This window comes from Typopeltis vanoorti, chromosome 8 (genome assembly GCF_054136105.1).
Source record: "Typopeltis vanoorti isolate ZY-2024b chromosome 8, IOZ_Tvanoo_1.0, whole genome shotgun sequence".
Classification (NCBI taxonomy): domain Eukaryota; kingdom Metazoa; phylum Arthropoda; class Arachnida; order Uropygi; family Thelyphonidae; genus Typopeltis; species Typopeltis vanoorti.
Window position 1 is genome coordinate 28,344,360 of NC_143556.1, and position 23,221 is coordinate 28,367,580.

General features: G+C 34.9%; 1 protein-coding gene across 3 annotated transcripts in view; it reads left to right on the forward strand.

Annotated features, from left to right (window-relative positions):
• LOC150103873 (rab-like protein 6) overlaps window positions 1-23,221 on the forward strand; it is a 330,329-nt gene that overhangs the window by 202,987 nt on the left and 104,121 nt on the right. For all 3 annotated transcript variants that reach the window (XM_090396585.1, XM_090396584.1, XM_090396583.1), the window contains exons 12-13: window positions 6,048-6,213; window positions 17,588-17,769. In XM_090396585.1, the coding sequence (XP_090252711.1) occupies window positions 6,048-6,213; window positions 17,588-17,769 (348 nt within the window). The remainder of the gene's footprint in view (window positions 1-6,047; window positions 6,214-17,587; window positions 17,770-23,221) is intronic.

Consider the following 23,221-nt stretch of genomic DNA (forward strand, 5'->3'; position numbering starts at 1 on the left):
TTGGTTCTCCACATTCCTTAAATATGATGTGGAGGTCTTGTCCCAGTTATCTGGCTATGACCCTTAAGTGACCTGCGAGGTTGATATGTGTATATATTAAGTCTTTCACCTTTGCTATTGTTCATGCGCTAAATGAGATTGAAAAATTATATGCAGAAATTGGAAGGATAAAATGAGTTTCTGGAGTAATGCATAAAATATAATTAAATTGTTTGCATAGTAAGTAGAGCAGTGATACTGGAATCCATACATCTTTTAAAAAACATCTTCAAAACTGAGATGCTTTTACTATATGCATGATTATCAACATTGGATCAGTCAGTCAAAAACAGTTTGAAATTTATAAATGAAAGAGGTGTAAAGACCAAAGATAGATCTTGTAGACTTGGTTTATAATTTATTTTTATTTGGAAGTGTTTAAAATTAGAGAGAAAGTAAAAGTCTTGCATTAGTACAAAGCAGTTATATCTTGATAACTTGTTTATTGATGATTTAGTTGGTCTTCAGTTTTGATTTTTGTTTCCATTGAAATATGAAATTGTTCTCACAAAGTTGACATGAGAATGCAAATAAGTTGGTTTAATAAAACAGGCAGTTGGATATTGTTCAATACTTCCAAACGAAATTACTATAAAGATAATAGAAGTATTGAAGAACAAAATATTGGGATGTGAGATTAAATGACTGCCTTAACTGTATTAAGGCAGTTGTGTGTGTTCATTATACAGTAATCCCTCGATTAATGCGCCCCCGATTAGTGCTTCATTTTTTTTCAATACCAAAATTCGATTAGTGCGCCTATATACATCTTAAAAATAAATGTTACAGATTTTAAAAATTTTCAATCTATACATTTTTTATGGCTAACTATTTTAAAAAATCACTCACCAGAATGAAATAATTTAGTTACTGATTTAAAACATTTTACAAAGTTACTTTTAATGGCATACTACACTACTTCCATGTATGCTATGTATTGGTAAATTGTGAATGAAGAATTTTATGATTATTAATACTTCATTCATGATTTAACATGAATTGCATTTCCTGAGCTAAGTTTGCTCCTAAGTAAATTGTAATTTAAACACTTACTGGTTTTTGTTCATTGAAATAATAATTGTAAATTTTTTTAGTTATTTATTGTATATAAATTCTTTATATTAACTTGTAAATGTATCCTAAGCGAATTGTAATATACGCATTTTATTTGTTGTTACTGAAAGTGAAAGTATTTCTAAGGGACTCTGCTAATGTGATTTGATTCGCTACTGTCAGAAAACTAAGTTATTTTGAGATAGCGCGTGCCTTAGCGTTGGGAACTGTACAACGATCACATGGGAATTTCGTTGTAAACTGAAAGTACGGAGAAAAACAAGTTTGGACAGGAAAGAGATAGATAATTTATGAGATGTAGGAAGAAGGAACCAGAAGGAAATTGGAGAGAGTGTTGGAAGGTCGTGAGATGTGATCTAACCTGGGATAGTGCGATGTAACAAAGATTTGGAAACTTGTTTCGATTTTAATGAATCTTACTTTGAACTCATATTTATTTAGTTTCCTGTTGTTGGATTCTGAATGAAGAGAAATTTAAATTATTAATACTTTCCTCAGAATCCAACATAATCCACCATGGCAAAGGCTACATTTGTAAATATTGTTTAATGTAAATCACTTGTTTATAATTTAATATTCATATAACTACCACCTTTAATTTTATCTAATATTTAATTATTTAATCAAGAATATATGTATTAATAGTAGAAAAACTCTGTGTTAAAATATTATCAAGCTATTTAGCTTATTTCTATGTTAATATAGAATTTATATTTGATAATTTAACTGCGCATTAATTGAAATGTAAATATTTCTTATTTATTCCTATTTGTAGAAGTTTAGCATTATGCAATACCTCAATTTTATTATATTTTGTTTGGTAGTCATGGAGATGTATATAAGTGAGCGAGCACGTTTTGGAACACCACGTGAGGAGAAAGTTTACTGAAAAGAGTTTTAGATCACGAGAACAATTTAGGCGGGAAGGATGGATATAAAAAAGGAAGAACGCGGAAAAGAAGAATAATAAGGAAATAGAGAGAGAGAGATTTAGCATTAGGTTGGAATCGGAGCATTCGGGAATCACAGTGCGATAATAGTGAGTCGGCAAGTCACTCAAGCAGCTAATAAAGTCTACTAGTCGAGAGGCGGTTAGCTAATAAGTTGTAGAATAACAATTATAGCTACGGAAGACAGCTGAGTGACTACTAAATAGACTAGCAATACTTGAATTGAGATTTAATTTCAGGGCCAACCTTTCAAGGACACACAGAACCTTGAAGCAAAGCACGAAGTTACTAAAGAATAGTAGAGCTGTAAAGTTGAAGTATACCGATAGCTGTGTTTAGAATTGTAGTGTCTAAAGAATTAATCGAATGCCGGAAGAGTGAACAACTGTGCATATAAAACCTCAAGTTAAGGAATTATTGTGTGTTGCCTTATTTCATGAGTGATCAGTAGTACTTTATGCAGCAACGTTTGTTTGTGTGTATTGTGACTGATGGTTAATTCAGTTATTGCCTAGAAGATTTATTTTAATGAGTGCCGTATATGCTCAAAGTGTTTACAGTTATATAAAAATGTTTGTGTGTAAGTTTATGAAGAAAGAAAATTATCAGTAAGATTATTTATTTAGGGCTGGTTGTGGGAGGACTAGGGGACATCCATGGAAACTGGGCAAAAGTGTGGTTAGTAAAGGTGTTAGAGCTGGGTTCTTTACTTTTAGAGTAGTGAATGAGTGGAATGCGCTCCCTGAGTCTGTAGTGGATGCTGTGACAGTGAATGAGTTTAAGGCGAGGTATGATAGATACTGTATGAATGTCAGATAGTTGTGATGAATATGATTTGGGGCCTCCCTCGATGAGTCTAATGACTCCCTGGAGTTGCCCGTAATAATAGTAATAGTAATAGTAATTATTCCAACCATTAATATTCCTTTGCAGAAAAGTGTGAGAGTTTCATCCTAGAATTTCCTTATACTAACAATAACTATTGAGGAAGTTAGCTAAAGTAAATTTAAGTGTTTGTTTGTGAAGAGGTATTACTGCAATTTTTGTTGTATTTGGAACTTAAGGAACTGTGAGAAGACTGTATTATAGAGATAACAGATTTACCATTGTATGAGTTGAATGATTGAATTTATCTGAGGAGTTAAAATGTTTGTGATATCTTAATTACTGATTTGAATTTAAGTGTAAAATTTGTGATTCTAAATTAAATGTTTGTTTTTGTTTATCTAAAGTTGTATTTTGCCTGAATCTCTTTTACTGCACCATTCATAAAATATTCGAACCAAAGCGGGTAAATTAAGTAAGTCAAATATACTCGGCCATTATATAATTTTAAGGAGAAATAGTTGAAGGTTGATTTTTCTTCAATTCTTGAACTAATTCAGATATAAAGTGGCACAGTCTTTAAATATAAATTTTCTTTATATTTGAATTAGAAATCAACTTACAACTTATCAATTGTTTAAGAACATCATAGTGATCAACATGTCGGATCCAAGGTAAAGATTTAGAAGAAGTAGGATCCAACACTGTCACCTTGTAAAGGAATTTACCCAAGTGAAAGGATAATAAAATGATTGAGATTTATCGTAAAATAAGTTATTACGAGCAAGAAAATACATTTTCCAGTCTTAACAAATAGTTATTGAACTCAGGGATACTATAAGTTTTGTGTTGCCTATAGTGGAAGATTATTGAGTGTCTAGAAGTGTTGTAAGAGTTTTCCATAATGTGCAGGCTATGATGATCATACCGGTAAGAATATCTTTTCTAGAACTAACATATGATAGTGTTGCTTGTGTCCGGAGAACTTGGTCAAATTTCGTGATGCTGGAGCCAACTAGTCAAGCTTGAATGAGTGATATTATAAAACATTTTCCTTGTGAAATTAATGTGAAAAACTTCATTGAGCAATTAGTTCGTGTTTGAATGTGTTATCTCACAAAGTATATGTAAATGCAAGACTGAGCCTTTTAAGAACTATTTTAATCCTCTGATACATATTGATGATGCCAGCCAAGTGTTTGATAAAATTGAAGTTTGTGATTATTCTATGAGACTAAAAAAAAAAAATTACTTTTTAAGTGTTTTGCTGAATATTGTTGTTGTTTAAGGTGAAACTAAGTTGAAATCCTAACGGATGAGAATTGTGAAAGCCTTTTGTTCTAGCAGTAAATAATGCACTCAGCTGAGTAGAATCTAAATACTTTATAGAATGCATAAATTATTTTCTAATTGTATTGATCTTAATAGAGTTCTTGTTTCTTATGTAAAAATAATTTTGTGAGAGGATTAAATATTTTGTTTAACTTGATTCTTGTGCTTGCCTAATTTCAGTTTCATTGCACCGCTCATTAAAATATGAATCTTGTGGGAAATCCTATGTATAAGTAAGAAAATTTTGGCCTGTAGAAGTTCACATTGCTGTTGTGCTATTTGAAGCTTGATTCCTTCACAATAACTGTGTGATTTCAAACATAGTGGCACTGTATAATAAAAATTTTCTTTATGTTTGAATTTGGGTCAACAACTAGCAAATATAAGGTTGGATGAAAGACTAAACCAACAGTATAGTATGTTCCAAATTCTTACTGCCAAAATTTATGTTGTCTGCTAATTACATAGCATTTTCCTGATCATATCTCATACCTCCTTTGCAATTATTTTCCTTACATTTTTTTTTTATTTTAAAGTATTTTCCCAATCTTTCATCATGAGTAAAAGAATTAGTGAGTAAAAAAGTGAAAGTGTGAAAATGATTTGAAAAGTAATCTCATTGGAAGAAAAATTTGAAATAATAAAGAAAGTAAATAAGGCGAGTCCAGAGTGAAGATAAGACAAGAACAGAAAAATGGGTGATTCAACTATAAGAGCAATTTTAAGCAAAGATGCTGAATACAAAGTATTATAATGATTGAATTAGAGAGACTTCTTTGTACATGGATCGAAGATCGTAACCAAAAACGGATCCTGCTAAGAACTGACCTTATTAAATCAAAAGCATCAAGTCTCTTTGCAACCTAGAAAGAAAGGGCTATCAATGATGGAAAAGAAGAATTCCGTGTTAGTGCTGGATGGTTTGAGAAATAGCCTACATAATATTCTAATCACAGGTGAAGCTGCAAGTGCCGATAAGGAGGTGGCTACAAATTATCCAGAGATTTGAAAAAAATTGTATAAGAGGGGCGGGGGGGCTGTTGTGACCAACAAATATTTAATGTCGATGAAATTGGTCTTTTGGAAGCCAATGTCTTCCAAGACTTTTCTGGCTAAATCAGAGAAATCTCAGCCTGGTTATAAAGTTGCAAAGTCGAATGAAATTACTGCTAGCAATATGCGATCCATTTGGAAGCACATTCTTCCACATTGTGCAAATGATTTTAGAGACTTTTCAAATGAATCTAAGTTAATTAAATCTCATTCTGAGAACCTGAGTGATTCCGACCTGCTAAATTTAGATGCACAGCGGGAAGATCCTGAAGAATATGAAGAAAATTTAATCACTGACAAGCCCAAAGAGATTTCACAGAAACAAATTTAAAATATTTTTCATGCAACCAAAATGTTTAAGTAGCAATGCTTAGAGACTGGCCCTTGTGAAGAGAGAAGCAGGATAATTTGCAGAAGAGGCAGTTGTATGAAAAAAAGAAACAGAATGCCCACCAGAATAATAGATTTATATTTTGAATATGTTTTATTGTCTTTCAGCTTCTTAGTTTTCCTTTAACTAGCCCTGAGACATACCCTAATTCTTTTATTAAAAAAAAACAAGGGTAAAAAAAGAAATTTGAGGAAGGGATTATACTTTTTCCCATAGGTTATTATACTCGATTAGTGTGTTTTTGATTAATGCGCCTGTTTTAAAGAACTCATTAGGTGCACTAATCGAGTGATTGCTGTAATAATAATAATCATAGTTATAAAATAGTATATCAGTGTAAAAATAATGATTTTCATTCAGATTTTTTTACATATATATATTAGAAAATACTTCTAAAGCTGGAGGAGGAGGAGGAGATGTTACCTTTCAGACAGTGGATGATTTCGTTCCAGAAGTGGATCATTCCTTCAGTTCTTTTTTAGAGGACACCACAACCACTTCAAAATTAGATGTGGATACTGGAACTCCAGCTGTTGAGGAGAGTGATAGGTGATAATGTATTACTAGCTGTAATAGTTTTATGCTGATTGACCATGTTATTTGACCATTGCTTCGATAAAAATTATAATTGTCAATGTATGTGTAAAATTGATAGCTTATCTTGTGTATAATAATTTCTGTCCATTCACCAAAAACACGGAAAATTGATATTTCACGGCTCTCAAATGTGAATTTTAATTAGTTCACATGTATCAGTGTCACTGGATCAAGGATGCCTTATAATAGATAAACATTGCTTTAATGAAATATAAGGAAAAAATATAGGCATATCCTAGTCATATGACACATTACATTCCAGACTACCATTATATAGCAAATTGTTGTTCCCCCCCCCCCCTTTTTTTTTTTTTTTTTTTTTTTTGTGCAGAGGCAAGTAGTGGTTTATAACCCTTTAAGTAGTCATATATGTGCATAACTGATGTAAATAAAGCATTTATTTACCAAAGGAATTAGACAAGGTGATTCGTTAAGTCCTACCTTATTTAACGATGGATGAAATAATAAAAGAAGTAAACAAAATGAGAATGTGGAATATAAATTAAAAATGAAAAATTAAGAATAATTGGATATGCTGATGATATTCTACTAGAAGAAATGAAGATGATCTACAAAGATTGTTAAATATATTTAATAATGTAGCAGAAAAGAAAAGGAAGATATCAACCACAAAAAAAAAAAAAAAAAAAAACCTAATCAATGGCAATTGTCAAGGAACCCATAAAATGTAAATTTAAAAATCATGGGGAAAATAATTGAGCAAGTTAGTAAAATGAAATATTTAGGAATAGCTGTGGTATTGCACAAAATGAAGTACAAGAATAAACAAAACAAAAAGGCTAGTGTAATATCTGGCTGTCTCAACTCCCTCATCTGGAAGAATAAGAACATAACCAAGAAACAAAAATAATAATCTACACAGAAGTAATCAGACCAGTATGAGCATATACAGCAGAAATATGTGCAGAAACTGCTGAGATAAAAACATTAAAAAAAATTGAAGGTGTAACAATATTGAACAAAACTAGGAACTCACGGATAAGAGAAAATTATAAAATATAACCAATAAAAGATTGGATCAAAAACAGAAAGAAAAGAATCCAGTAAAGAAATGGATATCGTAAAGAGAAGTAGAGGAAGATTGAAGAAAAGATGGTGGGATGGTCTTAAAAATGTAGGCACTATTAGCAGATATCTAAGCTTAACATTGAAGCAGGATAAGAATTTATTTTTTATTTTATTTTTGAATTTCATTTCATTTATATTTTAATCTTAGAATTTGGTTATTTTTTTCAAGTGATACTTGACCTAAATTCATGTCTTTCATCTCTCTGCTTTTTTCATTTATTAAAATAATGACAACATGAATCTTCTTCTTCCTAGCATTATGTCCTGCTTAGTGCAGGGTCCGCTGTTTAGCATATGGTCTTCCATTTCATTCAGTTTACAGCATCACTAGGGTGGACACCCATAGCCCACATGTCTTCTTTTAGGCTGTTCATCCATTGCTCTTTAAGGCATCCTTTATGTCTCTGACCATCTGGGTTAAGTGTACAGTCTCATCCTGCAGCAGATTCTTTGTCAGTCTTGGCCGCATGCTTCCCCTCATCTTCTCTGGAAGGGGCAACATTAAGGATTTTCCAGTTGTCATCATTTATAATATGGTCTAGTTAAGTATATCCCAGTGTCCATCGAAGCATCTGCATCTCCATAACATGCAGGGCCTGTTCATGCTGTTTTGTTAGAGGGCAGTACTCTGCTCCATGAAGTGCAACTGGTCATATGACTGTGCAGTAGATCTTGGATTTCAGATGCTGAGGTATTTTTTTGTCACACAGGATTTTAGTGACCTGGTGCCATTTCAGCCAGGCAGCATTAATGCTTATACTGGCATCTGGGGGGGGGGGGGGGTACTACTATTGACGTCACATGGGATCCATGGTACTGGAAGTTAGAGATCTTAGTAAGTTCATTACCGTTGACTAGAACTGTGCCATCTGTTTGGGTGCCACATTCTAAATATTCAGTTTTTGTCAGGTTGAATCGCAAACTGAAGGCATCGTCATGTTTACCACTGGTTGATCAGTAATTCAAGTTCAGCTCTGATCTAGTGGGCATCGTTGGCATACAGTAAGGGTCAATAGGTGAGGTTGTTGCAGGTGTACAGTCACTATATCCAAGTACAAGATAAACAGAAGTGGTAATAGGGCAGATCCTTGGTGGATACATCTGAATGTTAAATGGCTTGGTGATGCTGGCAGCACAGCAGATGGAACTAGTGGTATTAAATATAGAGGAACTGCACCCAGCATATATAGGCTTCAGGGATTCCATGGGTGCATAGAGAGTACCAAATCAGTTAATGTGAGACCTAATCGAATGCCTTTTCCAGGTCCAGGAAGGCCATGTGGACTGTCTTTCTTTTTTTTCCCTCTGTCTTTCCATTAGTAGGCTGGCAGCATGAATTGCATCTGTCATCCCACAACCTTTTACAAAGCCACATTCATTTGGTGATATAGTAACAATATCTCTTAAACAGGCATCAATTATACTATTCAAAAGTCTTCATAGTGTGGCAGAGGAGGCGATAGGTCAGTAATTAGTGCAGACATAGACATCTTTGCCTTTCCAAATGGGTACTGTAGTGCTAGTCTGCCATTCAGATGGAATCTCATTTTCCTTGATGCATTTGTTGAACAGTCCTGTCAAAAACTCCACCTCTCATTGTCCTAATATTTTCCAGGCTTGTATAGCGATATCATCTGGCCTGGTTGCCTTGCAGTTTTTCGTAGCATGGATGGCATTTGTGAAACTTCTGTGGGTGGGATAAGTGGTTCAGCCACAAGAACAGAATCAAGATGTCTGCTGGCTTTTGCAGAGCTGTCTTTCTGCATTTTTGATATGTATGATATGGCTGATGTTTGTTGTGGCATGATGTGTGGATTTGGTTAGTCTGTATATGTCATTAGCTCCTTCAGGTTTGTCCAGGTGAGTATACAGGTTGTGGTAGTGCTCAGCTTTTTCTGCTACTACTCTCATTTAGCAATTGTCTTGAGTTGGAAGTAGTGAGTTAGGTTATCATCAGTTCCAATTTGTAGCCAGTTCTTGTTTGCATCTTTCTTGGACTTCACTATGTACTGGAAGTTTTCATTCCACCACAGAGCTTGGTTGTCTATGAATCAGTGGCCTGGTTTAATCGCACCTAGAATTTTGTTGGTGCTTGCCTGGATTTTCATGATAGTCTCATTCCACATTAGCTCTGGCTGTGTGGCCAGTTTCTATTTTGAGAGGACCGATAGCATCTATGAGTTGTTGCAAATGGTTAACAAGTTTCCACCACTTGAGTAGATGTTACTAGTTGCCTAGGTGGTCGAAGGTGGAGATGGAAATCAAGGACCAGAAGTCAGTGATGGGGAGCAAAATTGTCCAGTGACCTTGGAGATGACAACATGAGTAACATTTTGAAAAATAGCAAATTAAACTTTCATTGTGTTAAGTACTGAAAATGCTTTATAAGATATATGGGTGTCATCAGTATGATACATCAGCATTTCAAATATCAGATATACCTGTATGGCACCAGTGCCCATTCTCTCTATCACAGAATGAAGTATCTTGAAAGGTGATTCATAACTATTAATGCATAGTTGTGATGTTAAAAAAAAAATGCAAATTGCTGCTATGTTGTGGTATCCCACAGAGCATTGTCACAAGTCGAAAGGGCTGGCCTGCTGCATATGAACAATCACGGATGAAGGGATTTTTAGGATGCACTGTGTATTGGAAGATAGTAATAGGAACTTTTTTTAATCTGTCACATCTGAACTGCTGCCTTCATTGCAGAATATGGATGATGTGTTTGCAATTTAATCACATTCTCATAAATTTTTAAGGGTGCGGATAATCAGATGGTTGCGTACCCTTCCTGAATGCATTAATTTAGCACAAATTCACTCTTTCCTCTCTTTCTCTTTTTTTTTTTTTTCTCAGCAGGGGTTGATAGGGAATGAAGGAAGAGAATGAGAAGCTGGTTCAGTCAGTTTAGTGCTGATCTGTATATGGGTGTTGACTAGCAGCTTCTCATGTTTGTACATGATTTAAAGAAAGTGGAAAGATGATAGTGGTCAGTGGAGCAGCATCCATGGAAATGCTTAAAATAAACACAATGCTGCAATAAAGCATTTGTGGAAAAGCAGCTGGAGTTGAGTCAGTCAGTCAGTGAGTGTGTGAGAGAGGTCTTCAGTTAAGTAAATAGTTATTTACTTAACAATGGACAGATGTTACCACTTTAACTATGCTACCGGCAGGACGTATATATATGTCCACATTCCATGGATGTGAAGTGAAAATTAAAATTGTAATACCATTGATATTACATTGAAATTTATGATGGATACGAAACTTTTGAGGGTGCATATTTGATCTTTATTGGCCAGTAAGGTGGTTAATATCTGTCCATCTGTTTATGCCACAGAGTTCCATATAGAATCTGTTCAAATACTTTTGCAAAACCCAGCAGTGTCATCAAATAGTCATTTCCTTATCCAATTATTACAATTTGATGAAACATGGGGATTAAAGGGCTTTAAGATATGTTCTTTCTTGTTGTTATATCAATTGCTTTAATAACATTTTTGTTTTAGGTGTTTATCAGAACTTTTCAGCCCCACTCTCCTCATACTTGCAAAATGGTTACTTAGTAAATTAAACTATTTAATTTACATGTATTACCTTCCTATCATCAATACTTGTTAAAGTCATCCTTCCATAGTTATCTTCCTTTTACTCATCACATAGCAGAACTTTTTGGAATTTCTTTTGTCCTTATCTGTTTGCTTCCTCTCATAATTTGGCTCTCCTTACCATTCAGGTCACCCTTCTTGCCTGTGCTTTGTACTGCTCATGGGCTTGCTGATTATCTTTTTTTTTATATTCCCTCCACAACCTTTTCTTATGTTCAAATGAAAAACAGTACCAAGCTTTCTGGAGGCTGGACGTAAGATGTTTGTGCCAGGATAGGTGTTGAAAGTCAGTCCAAAAAAAAAAAAAAGAAAACTGATTGTGGTTGACAAGTAGAATATTGTCAGAAGGAAAGTAAATCATGGCATTTCTTCTTGGAAATGAGACAGGGGTCAGACATTAAAACTTACCAGATTATCCTCACTGCACCCAAGAATGGCAAGGAGATCAGTGTTTTTCAGCATTGGTTAGAGGATCTTGAAGCCTGAATCACATGAGCACTACAAAGTTTTAGTCTGTAAATGAGGAATGGAGAGTACTGTCATCACACTCCATTGATTGAAAAACTGATGAAATCCACCATGATCTCAGTGTATGACTGGAAGGGAACTGGTAATCTACTCACAAAGGGTAGGATTGGTAAGAAAACCACAATACTAGACTTCAACAAATAAGGCTAGACGAACAAGACATAAGACTAATAACAAATCTGTATTGGAATCAGTCAGCTACCGTTCAATTAGACAACATTACCACCAGTGATATTAACATCAAAAGAGGAGTGAGACAAGGATGTGTGCTCTCACCACTCCTGTTCAACATATATGCAGAGGTAATCTTTAAAAAAGCATTGGAAGAATGTCCAGAGGGAATCACAATAAATGGAAAGATTGTTAACAACCTACGATATGCAGATGACACCGTGCTAATTGCAGATAACATTATGGATCTCCAAAAACTCGTTGACAGAGTATACATAGAAAGCCAAAGAATGGGAATAAATATAAACATCAACAAGACAAATATATGATCATCAGCAAACATCCAGCCTCATCAATGAAACTGACACTCAATGGGAAAAATATTGATCAAGTGTCAAGATATAAATATCTTGGTTGCTGGCTTAATGAACGGTGGGATCCAGAAATAGATATAAAGACAAGGATTGAAGTTGCACGGCAGTCCTTCATGAAAATGAGAACACTATTCTGCAATAAAGACCTAAACGTGGAAGTCAGATGCTGAATGCTGAAATGCTACGTGTGGTCTATTCTGCTCTATGGAGTTGAAACATGGACATTGAAGGCGACAACCATCAAGAAAATCGAAGCCTTTGAGATGTGGCTATACAGAAGAATGCTAAAGATATCATGGACAGAAAAAATTACCAATGAAGATGTCTTAAAATCCATTGGCAAAGCTAAACATCTTGTACAAATAATCAAGAAACGAAAAACACCATATCTTGGACACATCATGAGAAACAGCAAATACCAACTTCTACAAACTATTTTGGTAGGAAGAATTGATGGCAAAGGAACTAGAGGAAGAAAAAGAATATCATGGTTTGACAACATCAAGACGTGGACAGGAAAGAGCAGTGCACAACTGCTCAGATTAACACAAGATCGCAGTTTGTTCGCCAAGATGGTCGCTGACCTTCGATAGAAGATAGCACAATAAGAAGAAGACTTATCAAATGTTAGGAAAATATCAAGAGCAACCACTTGAGTTTCTCCAAAGTTTTCCATGGCCTGTGTCCAAAGGTGGGCAAGGTTATCTATGAGATCTCTTATGTAGAAAGAATGGCCCAGTCCATAATGGTGAGTCTCCAAGTAGTGAAGTAGTTGGCCATTGATGACTTTTTCCATTATTTTTGAGAGTATTAAAGTCAGGGCAGTAGGGTTCACCTATTGCTCTGACTTAAAAACTGGTTGACTTATTTCCTCTTTTGGGAATAGGCTAGATAAAAGCTTGCTTCCAAGCTGTTGGCTATATGAATTTGATAGCTTGAATGGTGATGTAGAATGGGTGTTCTTGAATAGGTGATGCAGTTCAGGAGCATGATCTTTTAATACAATTGGAGGAATATCATCAATCCTTGGAAATTTATTAGTATTGAGGCTATTAAGTATTTTTTCTGATGTCCTTCTGGTGAAAGATATCAGAGGAGGCATACAATGAATAGTGGTAGATTTTCTTTGGCCATTTTTACAAGAATTGGAGGAAATATTGGTGTCTGGGTGGGGGGGGGGGTTGCTTTATCGTTAGGGGATATTACAATTGTACCATCTGAATATGAAAGGTGGAACCATAGAAGGCAGAAGTTGCATCTCTCAGCCTTGGCAAATAACCAGAAGGCTTGGCTGGAGAAGCTATTTCAGCAGAAGACAAGCATAGTGATATTTTTGTCTCTTACGAAGTCTGTTTTGGATTTGTTAATGACTTTTTTTGCATTTTTTTTATGGGCTGTAGCGTAAGTTAAGTGAAAGGCTAAATTATTTGACTTTAACTATTGGACAGATACTGAATTTTTGGTTTCAGCTGGTTTGGCACAGTTGTTGGAGAACCAGAACTTAGATATAAGGGTTTTGAGTGGAATGGGTAATTTACCTCATTCCAGCAAGAATAATTTTGGTTATTAGATCAGAGCAGGTACTAGGACTAAAAGAGTGGAAGCAGTAATTAGACCGGGTAACTTGAGGCTTTGAAATCCTGAAGGTCATCTCAGTTAGCACCATTTTAGTGTTACAAGATATGAGATAGATTGACTGGGAAAAGTATGATCTTTAGCAAAGAAGACAGATAAGGTTGTGGTCAGACTTGCCAAGAGGAGAGCTAATCAGACTAAATGCTGATTCTTAGCATTTCTTTGATCTTTCAGTTGAAGGACATCAGAAAAATAGTGTATTTAGATAGAAAGCTGATCAAGAAATTTGCCAGGATGTGGAGAATGAGAATTACATGAAATTCTGATTGGTTGATGAATAGTTGCTGACAAGTATGCAGTTTGGCTTCTTTTCCAGCTTGATCTCTGAAGTTGGATTAGGGAAGCCAGTCTGATTTGTGGGTGTTGAAATCAGCAAGGGAGATTATCTTACTACTAGTCATTATATTCATTATATTCAATTTATGGAGTCAGTTACCATTTGAGATAAAAACTTTAATAAAATTCTACATTTTGACCTTTACATTAAGCTCATCTTCAGGAATATATCTATATATATTTTTATTATTATTTTTTTTTTAATGCAACAAAATTACAGCAACTAGCAACATACTAGAGTAAGCTACATCATATCTAAACTACTTAACCCGTCTAACCAGACCTGTTGCAGTTAAAAATAATAAATAAAATATTTTTTTTACACCTTACTTTTAGTCTTGATACTTTATTACTGTAATCATTCCTTGGTTTGACCTGTGATATTTTGCTTAGTCACACACACACACACATACTAGCTGAGCCCTCTCACTTTGCTGAGGTGCACTTATACTGCCAGTGGTTCACTTCAGGGTATTTGGTGCTGTTTCATCATGGCATAGAATTGTGAGCATTATAACACTTCTTTGTATGTTTACAACATTAGAAGTTTCATCATCCTCAACAAAACTAATTAAATTCTCAGGACTGCTAACTTGAGAACATGCTACATATAACTGCCCATGTCTGAAACATTCACCTCTTAAATCTAAACCTGCATATCTAAGAGTCTGTCCTTGGACTTTATTGTCATTGCAAAGCAAACGCTTATTGGAAATTGTAAACCATTTGAATGCAGATAGTCTGAAGAAATGAGGGTATCCTAGGAACGAAGGCAATTTCTCCAATACCAAGACCTGTAAATATCGCAGCTTCTAACATATTCTGTTTCAATGATTTTTACGTGAAGCCTAGTTCCATTGCAAAGATTTGGAGGGGTACAGATTTCAGAGCAACATAATAGGAACATCTATTTTCATTTTAATTTCATGACCAGAGGCAATCCAGGTGGCAATAAAATAGTGGCCAGATATTGTTAAACTGCAGTACGGGCCATGGAGGTAGGAAAGAAAAAAAAAAATTAATCACTGCTCCATAATCTGGAGGTGTGCACTATATATATATATATATTTAAAAAAAAAAAAAAAAACTATGATCTCCTGTTGCCGCTTTTTGGCATTATTTTTACTTTAAAGTTGCAATTTTTTTTTTTTTTTTTTTTTTTTTTTTTTTTTTTTTTGTTGTTGTTGTAGAGATCATTGATATTTGTTGTGAGGTACTCTAGGCAATCTCAGATTGCTAAGCTTGGTTCTTTTGTGATTGTTCCATGCTCTTCTTTAAATTTTCTTTCATACCATGTTTCTGTGTGGTGTAAGAGTTGAGTGCTTTTCCAGTCAATTTTATTTGAAGATCTCCAGTGTATGGTCAGAAAGGCCTAATTTCCATGGTGGATTAGGTAGATATGTGTTTTTATGTCCCTGATGTCAGCTGTGCATCCAGTTTCACCAGTGTACCACACATTATACATACATTTAATTTGGTATACTCCTGGATGTGAGAGGGGAGTGGGGGGATCTTTAGATGAGCTGAATGAATAATAATTTATACAATAACCACAGTAATTAACTTTAATGAAATGAAAGTACAGATATTTTGTACTGAAAATAACAGTACATCATCAGTTTAATGCTATTTTTCATCCTGTTAGTTTCCACTCACCAGATATTCTGAAACCCACTGCTGCATTAGGGCATTATTATTGTTTTCACAAGATTTTACACTAACTGGACTCAGATTATCTGATATCGTTAACAGTATCCCTCTCACCATTCCTCTATTTGTTCTTCTATTCCTAAAATACTATGCCCTTTACACTTGATTCTTGATGTCACTAATGCCAACAGTTTTGGGCCACAGCATATTCACCAACACAACAACCTTACCTTCATTGTTCTTCATGCTCCAGGCATTTATATATAGACATAGTTTATTATTATTGTTCCGAGAAACTCCAAGGAGTCGACAGACTCATCGAGGGAGGCCCTAACATCATGTCTGGAACAACTATTCAACATTCACACAGTATCTATCATATCTTGCCTTGAACTCATTCATGGTCGTAGCACCCACAACAGACTCTGGAAGCTTATTCCACTCATTCACCACTCTCCAAGTAAAAAACCTAGCTCTAACACCCTTGTCAACCACTCTCTTGCCCAGCTTCCATGCATGGCCCCTAGTCCTCCCACCACCAGTCATATTTTCAAAAATATCTTCTGGATCAATCTTATAAAAACCCTTCAGTAATTTGAATGTCTCAATCATATCACCCCTCCTTCGCCTATCGTCTAATTTCTGCAACCCACAGATCTTCAACCTATTCTCATAAGGTTCATTCCACAGACCTGCTATCATCTTGATCACTCGTCTCTGGACCCTCTCCACTTCCTCCCCATCACAAAGAAACCCTGGTGCCCATAACTGGGCACAGTAGTCCAGATGGGGTCTTATCAAGGCTCGATACAGAGGAACAAAAAATTGTTTGTCTCTGCATGTTAAAGTATTTTTCAGAAGCCAAGTGATTTGGTGAGCTGTTTTAGTCACTTTTGCAATGTGCCCCCTAAACTTCAACTCCCTATCCACCAACACTCCCAAATCCCTGGACTCATCAATCTCCTGGAGTACGGTTCCACCAATGCGATATACTGCTGCTATTCTTTTCACCCCAAAGCGCATAACCTTACATTTTGCCACATTAAACTGACATCCATTTTTCCTAGCCCAGTCCTCCAAACTATCCAAATCATCCTGTAAAATTTTGACATCCTGTGCACTCACAATTGCTCTACCCAACTTTGCATCATCAGCAAACAAATGAACACTTCCTCTCAGATCCTTTCCAATATCATTGATGAACAAATTGAAAAGCAGTGGTCCAAGAACAGAGCCCTGCGGCACTCCACTAGTCACAAGACGTCTTTTTGACTCCACTCCTGAATAAACCACTCTCTGGTATCTCTCCTTCAACCACCCTCGTATCCATCTCACCAAATTATATTCTTTGTTTTTCATATGCTTAATTTGGTCTTCTTGAACTAGTTCTTTAAATGTTTAAAAGATTCTAGTTCGGATTTTTAAAATATACATTTCCTTAGATTTTAGTGATTACTTTGAATACAGTGATTACACTGAATTTTTCTTCAGTGTAATTATTAAAAATGTTTGACAGGTGCTAGGTGGACTGTAAAATACCTGTAAAACTGTTATAGGTATCTGATACCTGTTAGACTTAATCCATTCTGAATTAATGAATTCAGCACCATTGGCTTCCATTTGCTGACTATCGTATGTTCTGTATATAATCAAAACTACTATTGAGAAAAGCACATGTCGAGAACATATGAAAATTAATATCTATAATGAAAGAAAAAAACTATAGTATTTAAAAAAATAATTTCCTAGTTATTATCCTTTAACAAATGTTCTGCAACCCTTTTCTTTTTTGCATAAGTTTGTCACTCATAAGGCTTTCACAGTGAAATAAGTGATTGCCAAAAGATTTTTGTGAAGTTATCAGTAGTGATTTTTTTTGTTATATGGTACAATTGAATCTTTTTTTTTAATCATTCTGGTTTACTTTAGTGATGATGAGGTAAATAACCCTATGGTTGCTGGCTTCCAAGATGATCTTGATCCAGAAGATGTAAATCAGTCTATCTCCACAAATAGTCATCTGGAAAATGGGCCAATTTATTCCAAAGATGGAAGTAGTGATGATGAAAATGAAGTATATAATGAGAAAGAACAGAACAGTCACCATGCAGGTAAGCAAACATATATACGTGTTGTTGTTTTAGCAATGCTTGTTGCATAGGTTTAACAAATTAACATGATAATGCAAGGAAAAGAGTGAATAATATATATTCAATAGCCAAATATTTCAGCCTGTAAATTACAGGTCATCATCAGTTGCATCAAGTAGTTTGAATACAAATTAGAATACAAACAGTGGATTATTTAAAATAGTAAGAAATGCATTATATTATACATAAAATAACACAAATGGTTAATAGAGGAAATGTATTATTTTTAAAAAAATGTTAATGTGTGATTAGAATAAGATTCTCCTATATCTTTGATAGTGAGAAGCAGTCATTCTGATTCAGGTTCGGATGGTGGAGTAAGACTTCACTGCTTTCTTTAAACTACTGTTCCAGCTTTTGATGGCAACAATGGAGTTAGTGTGATTCAGACCATACGGTATTGTGAACAGTATGAATTTTGGTGTGCTAGGCCAGATTTCCATGTTTTTTTTTTTATTTTTTTATTTTTTTTTAATATTGACAATGTAGAATAGGTGCTGCACTCTTTTCTCCACTGAACATCCATGACTGCTCTTTATATCAAAGTAAATTTTTGCTTTCTCCTCTGCTAACTTTTACTTTTATATCATTGTCACAGCCAATGGTGCAAAGGAATCGACTGATTCGAACCATTTGTTGAATTTTCAAGAATTTTGCAAGCCAGTTAATAAACTGAAAATTGCTATAAACTGTAGAGCAACATCACTTCAAAACAATGGCTAGCATCATTTGGGCACAAAACTTGTATCTGGTAACGTGAAAAATCCATCAGGGGATGCTTATTTTGGCACTCTTTTTTTTTTTTCCTGTATAGCAGCCTGTGTAAGTATTATCTCCTCTAACAATTTCATAGGAAAATTATTTTTAAACAGACGTCCACTTAATTTTGCTTAGGCCACTTCTTAAGGTAATAACATTCCTATGTTTGATTCCTGTCAAAGATATTTCATTTCTAAAATTGTCATGAACTTAATAAGGTCATTACCCTAAGAAGAAGCAGAGGTAAAATTACGTGGATGTTTGCTAATAACGGAATTCATTTATGCTTTCAGAGGATTGTAATTCTTGCAAAGGGAGAATCTTTTTTTTTTGTAGTGAGCCATAACCATAGGTGTTCTGGTTTATTATATTTCTCTCTCCCTCTCTTTTAATTGGTGGATACTGCATATTAAAAGTGTACTAAAATTCATATACTCAGGGCCAATCCAAATCTCTAAGTACTATATATATAAATCTTTATTTATACATAAGATTTCCTCTCCTTAGCTGAAACTAATCACTGATGTAACAACAAATTTTCCCACCTGAGGATATTTTACATGCTGTTTTTCATTTTTAAAAAAATCATATTATTTTAGCTAGGAAAACAAATTTTGTTACACAGCGAATGGAAGGCTGTTATATAAATTGAAAGATGTTGGATTAGATTACAAATTACTAGTTTAGATAAGAGGATAGCTGACTATTATATTGGCATGATATGTTAGAAGAAACTGACCAAGCTAAAGATCTTTGAGTTGAGTAGATAGGAAGTCGAAGTTTGGGGACCATATGGCAAAGACTGTGAATACAATTCAGTGGATAATTATAATGCTCCTGAAATGGACATTGACATGTAAGGATAAAGAAATTATTTTGCTTCTTCACAAGACTTAGATACACTCTCATCTGGATTACAGTGCTCTCATTTCCAAGGTGATGCAGATATGATATTAGGGCTGTGGAATGTAGATTATGAGGAGTGATTGAGAATTTGGAAACTGCAGATGCTAGCAGATGGGAGTGATATGCTAGATGTACAAACTTCTGAAAGGTCATACAGGATACAGTAGATAGAATTTTTCATTTTAGAGGGTGGGGAGAGGACAAGAGAGAAGTTGAAGGAACATTGGAAGTTGAGCATCAATGCATTCAAGAAATTGGTGAGAGATTTTTCTCAATAGTGTTCATGATTGGAATGGCTTGCCTTTGGAGGTGGTAAGTGCAAATAGTGAAGTTAAGGTATGACAGGTGGTTTGAGTGATATTTGACATCCCTTGATGACTCCCTAGAGGTCTCTAATAATAATAATATATAAGAGAAGTCTGTTCCAAAACATAGAAGGAATAAATGAAGTGGAAGAAAAATTTGTTCTGAGTTTGAAATAAAATAACTTCTGCTTGTGGTTTAACAGACTTAGGGGAGAATGGAAGCAATTTTGAATGCGGAAATGTTATTATGTTATTATGGATGTTTGCTGATAACGGAATTCATTTATGCTTTCAGAGGATTGTAATCCTGTAAGACTGGAGTTTTTTTTTTTCTTGATATATACTGTATTTTTCCGTGTATAAGACACCCCCTCCCCTGTGAAAGACGAACCCTACTTTTTTGAATCCAAAATTAAGAAATCAATATTTTAAACATAAAACAGAACACATTTGATATTATTTTAAATATTCAAAGTATATTTAGTAATTAGGTAATGTTTTTAAGATACATACTAAGAAATTATGCATTACTCTCAGTTCCGGACATATCATTTTCTTCATCGTTTTTTATTTTCAGACATTTTTATGGGCTAGTGCTCAAAATATTGTTAATATATTAACTTACCCCACCAACGAGTTGCAGACATATGAATGCTTTCAGAGTTCTGATTGGTTTATTCAGAATCAGCCGTTAATGACGTCAGTCGACAGAGTTAACACAGGCTAATGATTGACAGAAGCCTGTTCGTGGAGACAGGGTACCGGCAGTTTTGCCATGGCAGCCCTGGGTCTCTCAACCAGTTACTCCCCATGTACAAGACTACCCCCAATTTTTGGTCTAAAAATATTAGAAAAAAGTAGCGTCTTATACATGAAAAAATACAGTATTTAGTTTTTAGATTAATTGGTATATTTTTAGTATATTATTGTAGTTTTAGTAGATTTATTGTATTTAGTAGTATAATTTAGATATATTGTTAATTTTAGATGGTCTTGAAAATGGCCAAAAATCTGCCAAAGGCTGTGTCAGAAGTACAACTTAACATAGATGCCACAGATGAGAACGTTTCTCCAGCTTAGTGTCACAACACCACTGTTGTGGATATAAGTGAGGCTAACTTGGCATTTGAAATATCCAGATTAAAAGAAATTATAAGACAATTGATGAGAGAATTAGAAAAAATTGAGAAACGATTAAAGATCCAGGATAAGAAAAATGAACAAAACAGAAAGAGAGCACACTGAAGTAGGTAAGATGAGTTGATTAAAATGTAACGAAGTAATATAGTGTGGAGATTCATTCATGAAATTCATGCTCACCAACAAAGCCATCACTTTGAAATTTTTAGGAGTGAAAACTAAAAATGAGACATGTAACAGAGAAACAGAAAAGAAAAGTAAATGAGATGGTAGTGCTTGTTTTAACTAATGATTTAAATAGTGATAAATAGATGTGAAAGAATTCTTGGAAGAAACAAAAAAGAAAACCGAGAGAGTGAAAATTATTAGCTTATTGCCAAGACATGTCAGTACAGAGTTAAGGAGGGCTATGATAGCAAATGATTCAATGTGCAGTTTTTGTAGAAGAAATGGGTGTGAGTGATTGGATGTATGGAGTGTTTGGTAGTAATAAAGACTTATATATTGAGAGATACCCTGTACTTGAATGAATTTGGCATCAGTAGCCTGGAGAAATTATTTGTTGTGGTGAGACCTTATGCAGAGTCAGGAAAATTAGATTATTTTGGGAGGAATAGTGAGAATGCATGTGTAAGATCAGCTATGTTGTGCAAACATGACAATGATATGAATGCCATCGAGCATAATTGGTTGACATGAGTTGACAGTGAATCTCTACTTTGCAATGAACAACATGGATTTACTAAGGGAAAGTCATGTTTTAGCAACTTGCTCACATTCTATAACAATGCTACCATGATACTTTTGGATTTTGCTAAGGCTTTTGACAGAATACAGCATGGAAGACTGTTGCATAAATTGGAGAAAATGGGTTTGGGTTATACAATATTAACATGGATAAGAGGGTGGCTGACTGACAGATATCAAAAAGTGGTATAGGGGGATCCAAGTCTGCAAGGTTTAAGGAACAGGTGGTGGGAACAGGGCACCCACTAGTCATAATAATAAAGTGAACTATTATAAAAATAACCAAGATCTAGTTAGTAAGATACGGGAGGAGCATGGGACGACTCCGAGGTTTATGCCACCATCTCTTTACATGGCGTATGGAGCATAGATAGTTATAAGGACTTAAAACAGCTTTGGTTTACACTGAAGGATATAAAAGTTCTTTCCTTGAGGGCCCTACAGGGCACACTGGTGGCATGGCATTGCTACCAGAGAATGACTACAATGATAACTAGAAAAGGCATAAGGTAAAACACTTGTAAAGGCTTAGGCCTATATTAAGTCTGACGTGATGTAAGGGTAGTACTACCCATAACCAGTACAACGATTTAAAAAAAAAAAAAAAGTGGTGTACCACTTTTTTTTTTTTTAACCTTGCAAACATGGATCAGTGCTTGGTCCACTGTTATTCAATTTGTACATTAACATTGGAAAGGATTTGACAAGCGACATACAGTTATTTGCTGATGAAGCAAAGATAGGTAGGTAATCAGGAATGCTGCTGATATGTAGTCTTTGCAGAATGATTTGAATAGGCTGGAATTGTGGGCATGGGAAAATGGGTGTCATTTCAATGTCAGTCATTCACTTCACCATAATTAGATATCCAATGTCATATTATATTGGTGGGATTAGGCTAGAAGAAACTGATGAGACTAGGGATCTTGGTGTTAATAGATAGGAAATTGAAGTTCAGGGACCATGTGGCAAAGATTGCAAATACAGTTCAAAAGATAATTGCAATGCTGAAACGAATGTTCACATGCAAAGATAAGGATGTTATTTTGCCTCTTTACAAGGCCATGATAAGACCTCACTTGGACTATTGTGCGCAGGTCTGATCGCCTGGCTTCTATTGTGATTTTGATACAGTAGAGAGAGAGTGAGAGTGCAAAGGAGAATGTTAAAAATGATTTCAGGATTGTGGAATACTGATTATGAAGACAGATTTAGAATTTGTAGACTGCAGACACTAACAAAAAGAAGAAAAAGGGGTGATATGATTGAGACTTACAAACTTCTGAAAGGGTAATACAAGATTTCAATTGATGGAATTTTTCAATTTATGGAGGGTAGGGAAAGGACGAGAGGGCATCCTTGGAAGCAGAGAATGAAGGCCACCAAGAAGGGTGTGAGGGCTAGATTTTTCTCTCAGAGGGTGGTGCATGGTTGGAATGGATTACCGTTGGATGTTGTGAGTGCAAGCAGTGTGAATGAATTCAAGAATAAGTATGATAGCTGGTGTGTGTAGTATGTGGCCTCCCTCGATGAGTCTCTGACTCCCTGGAGGTCTC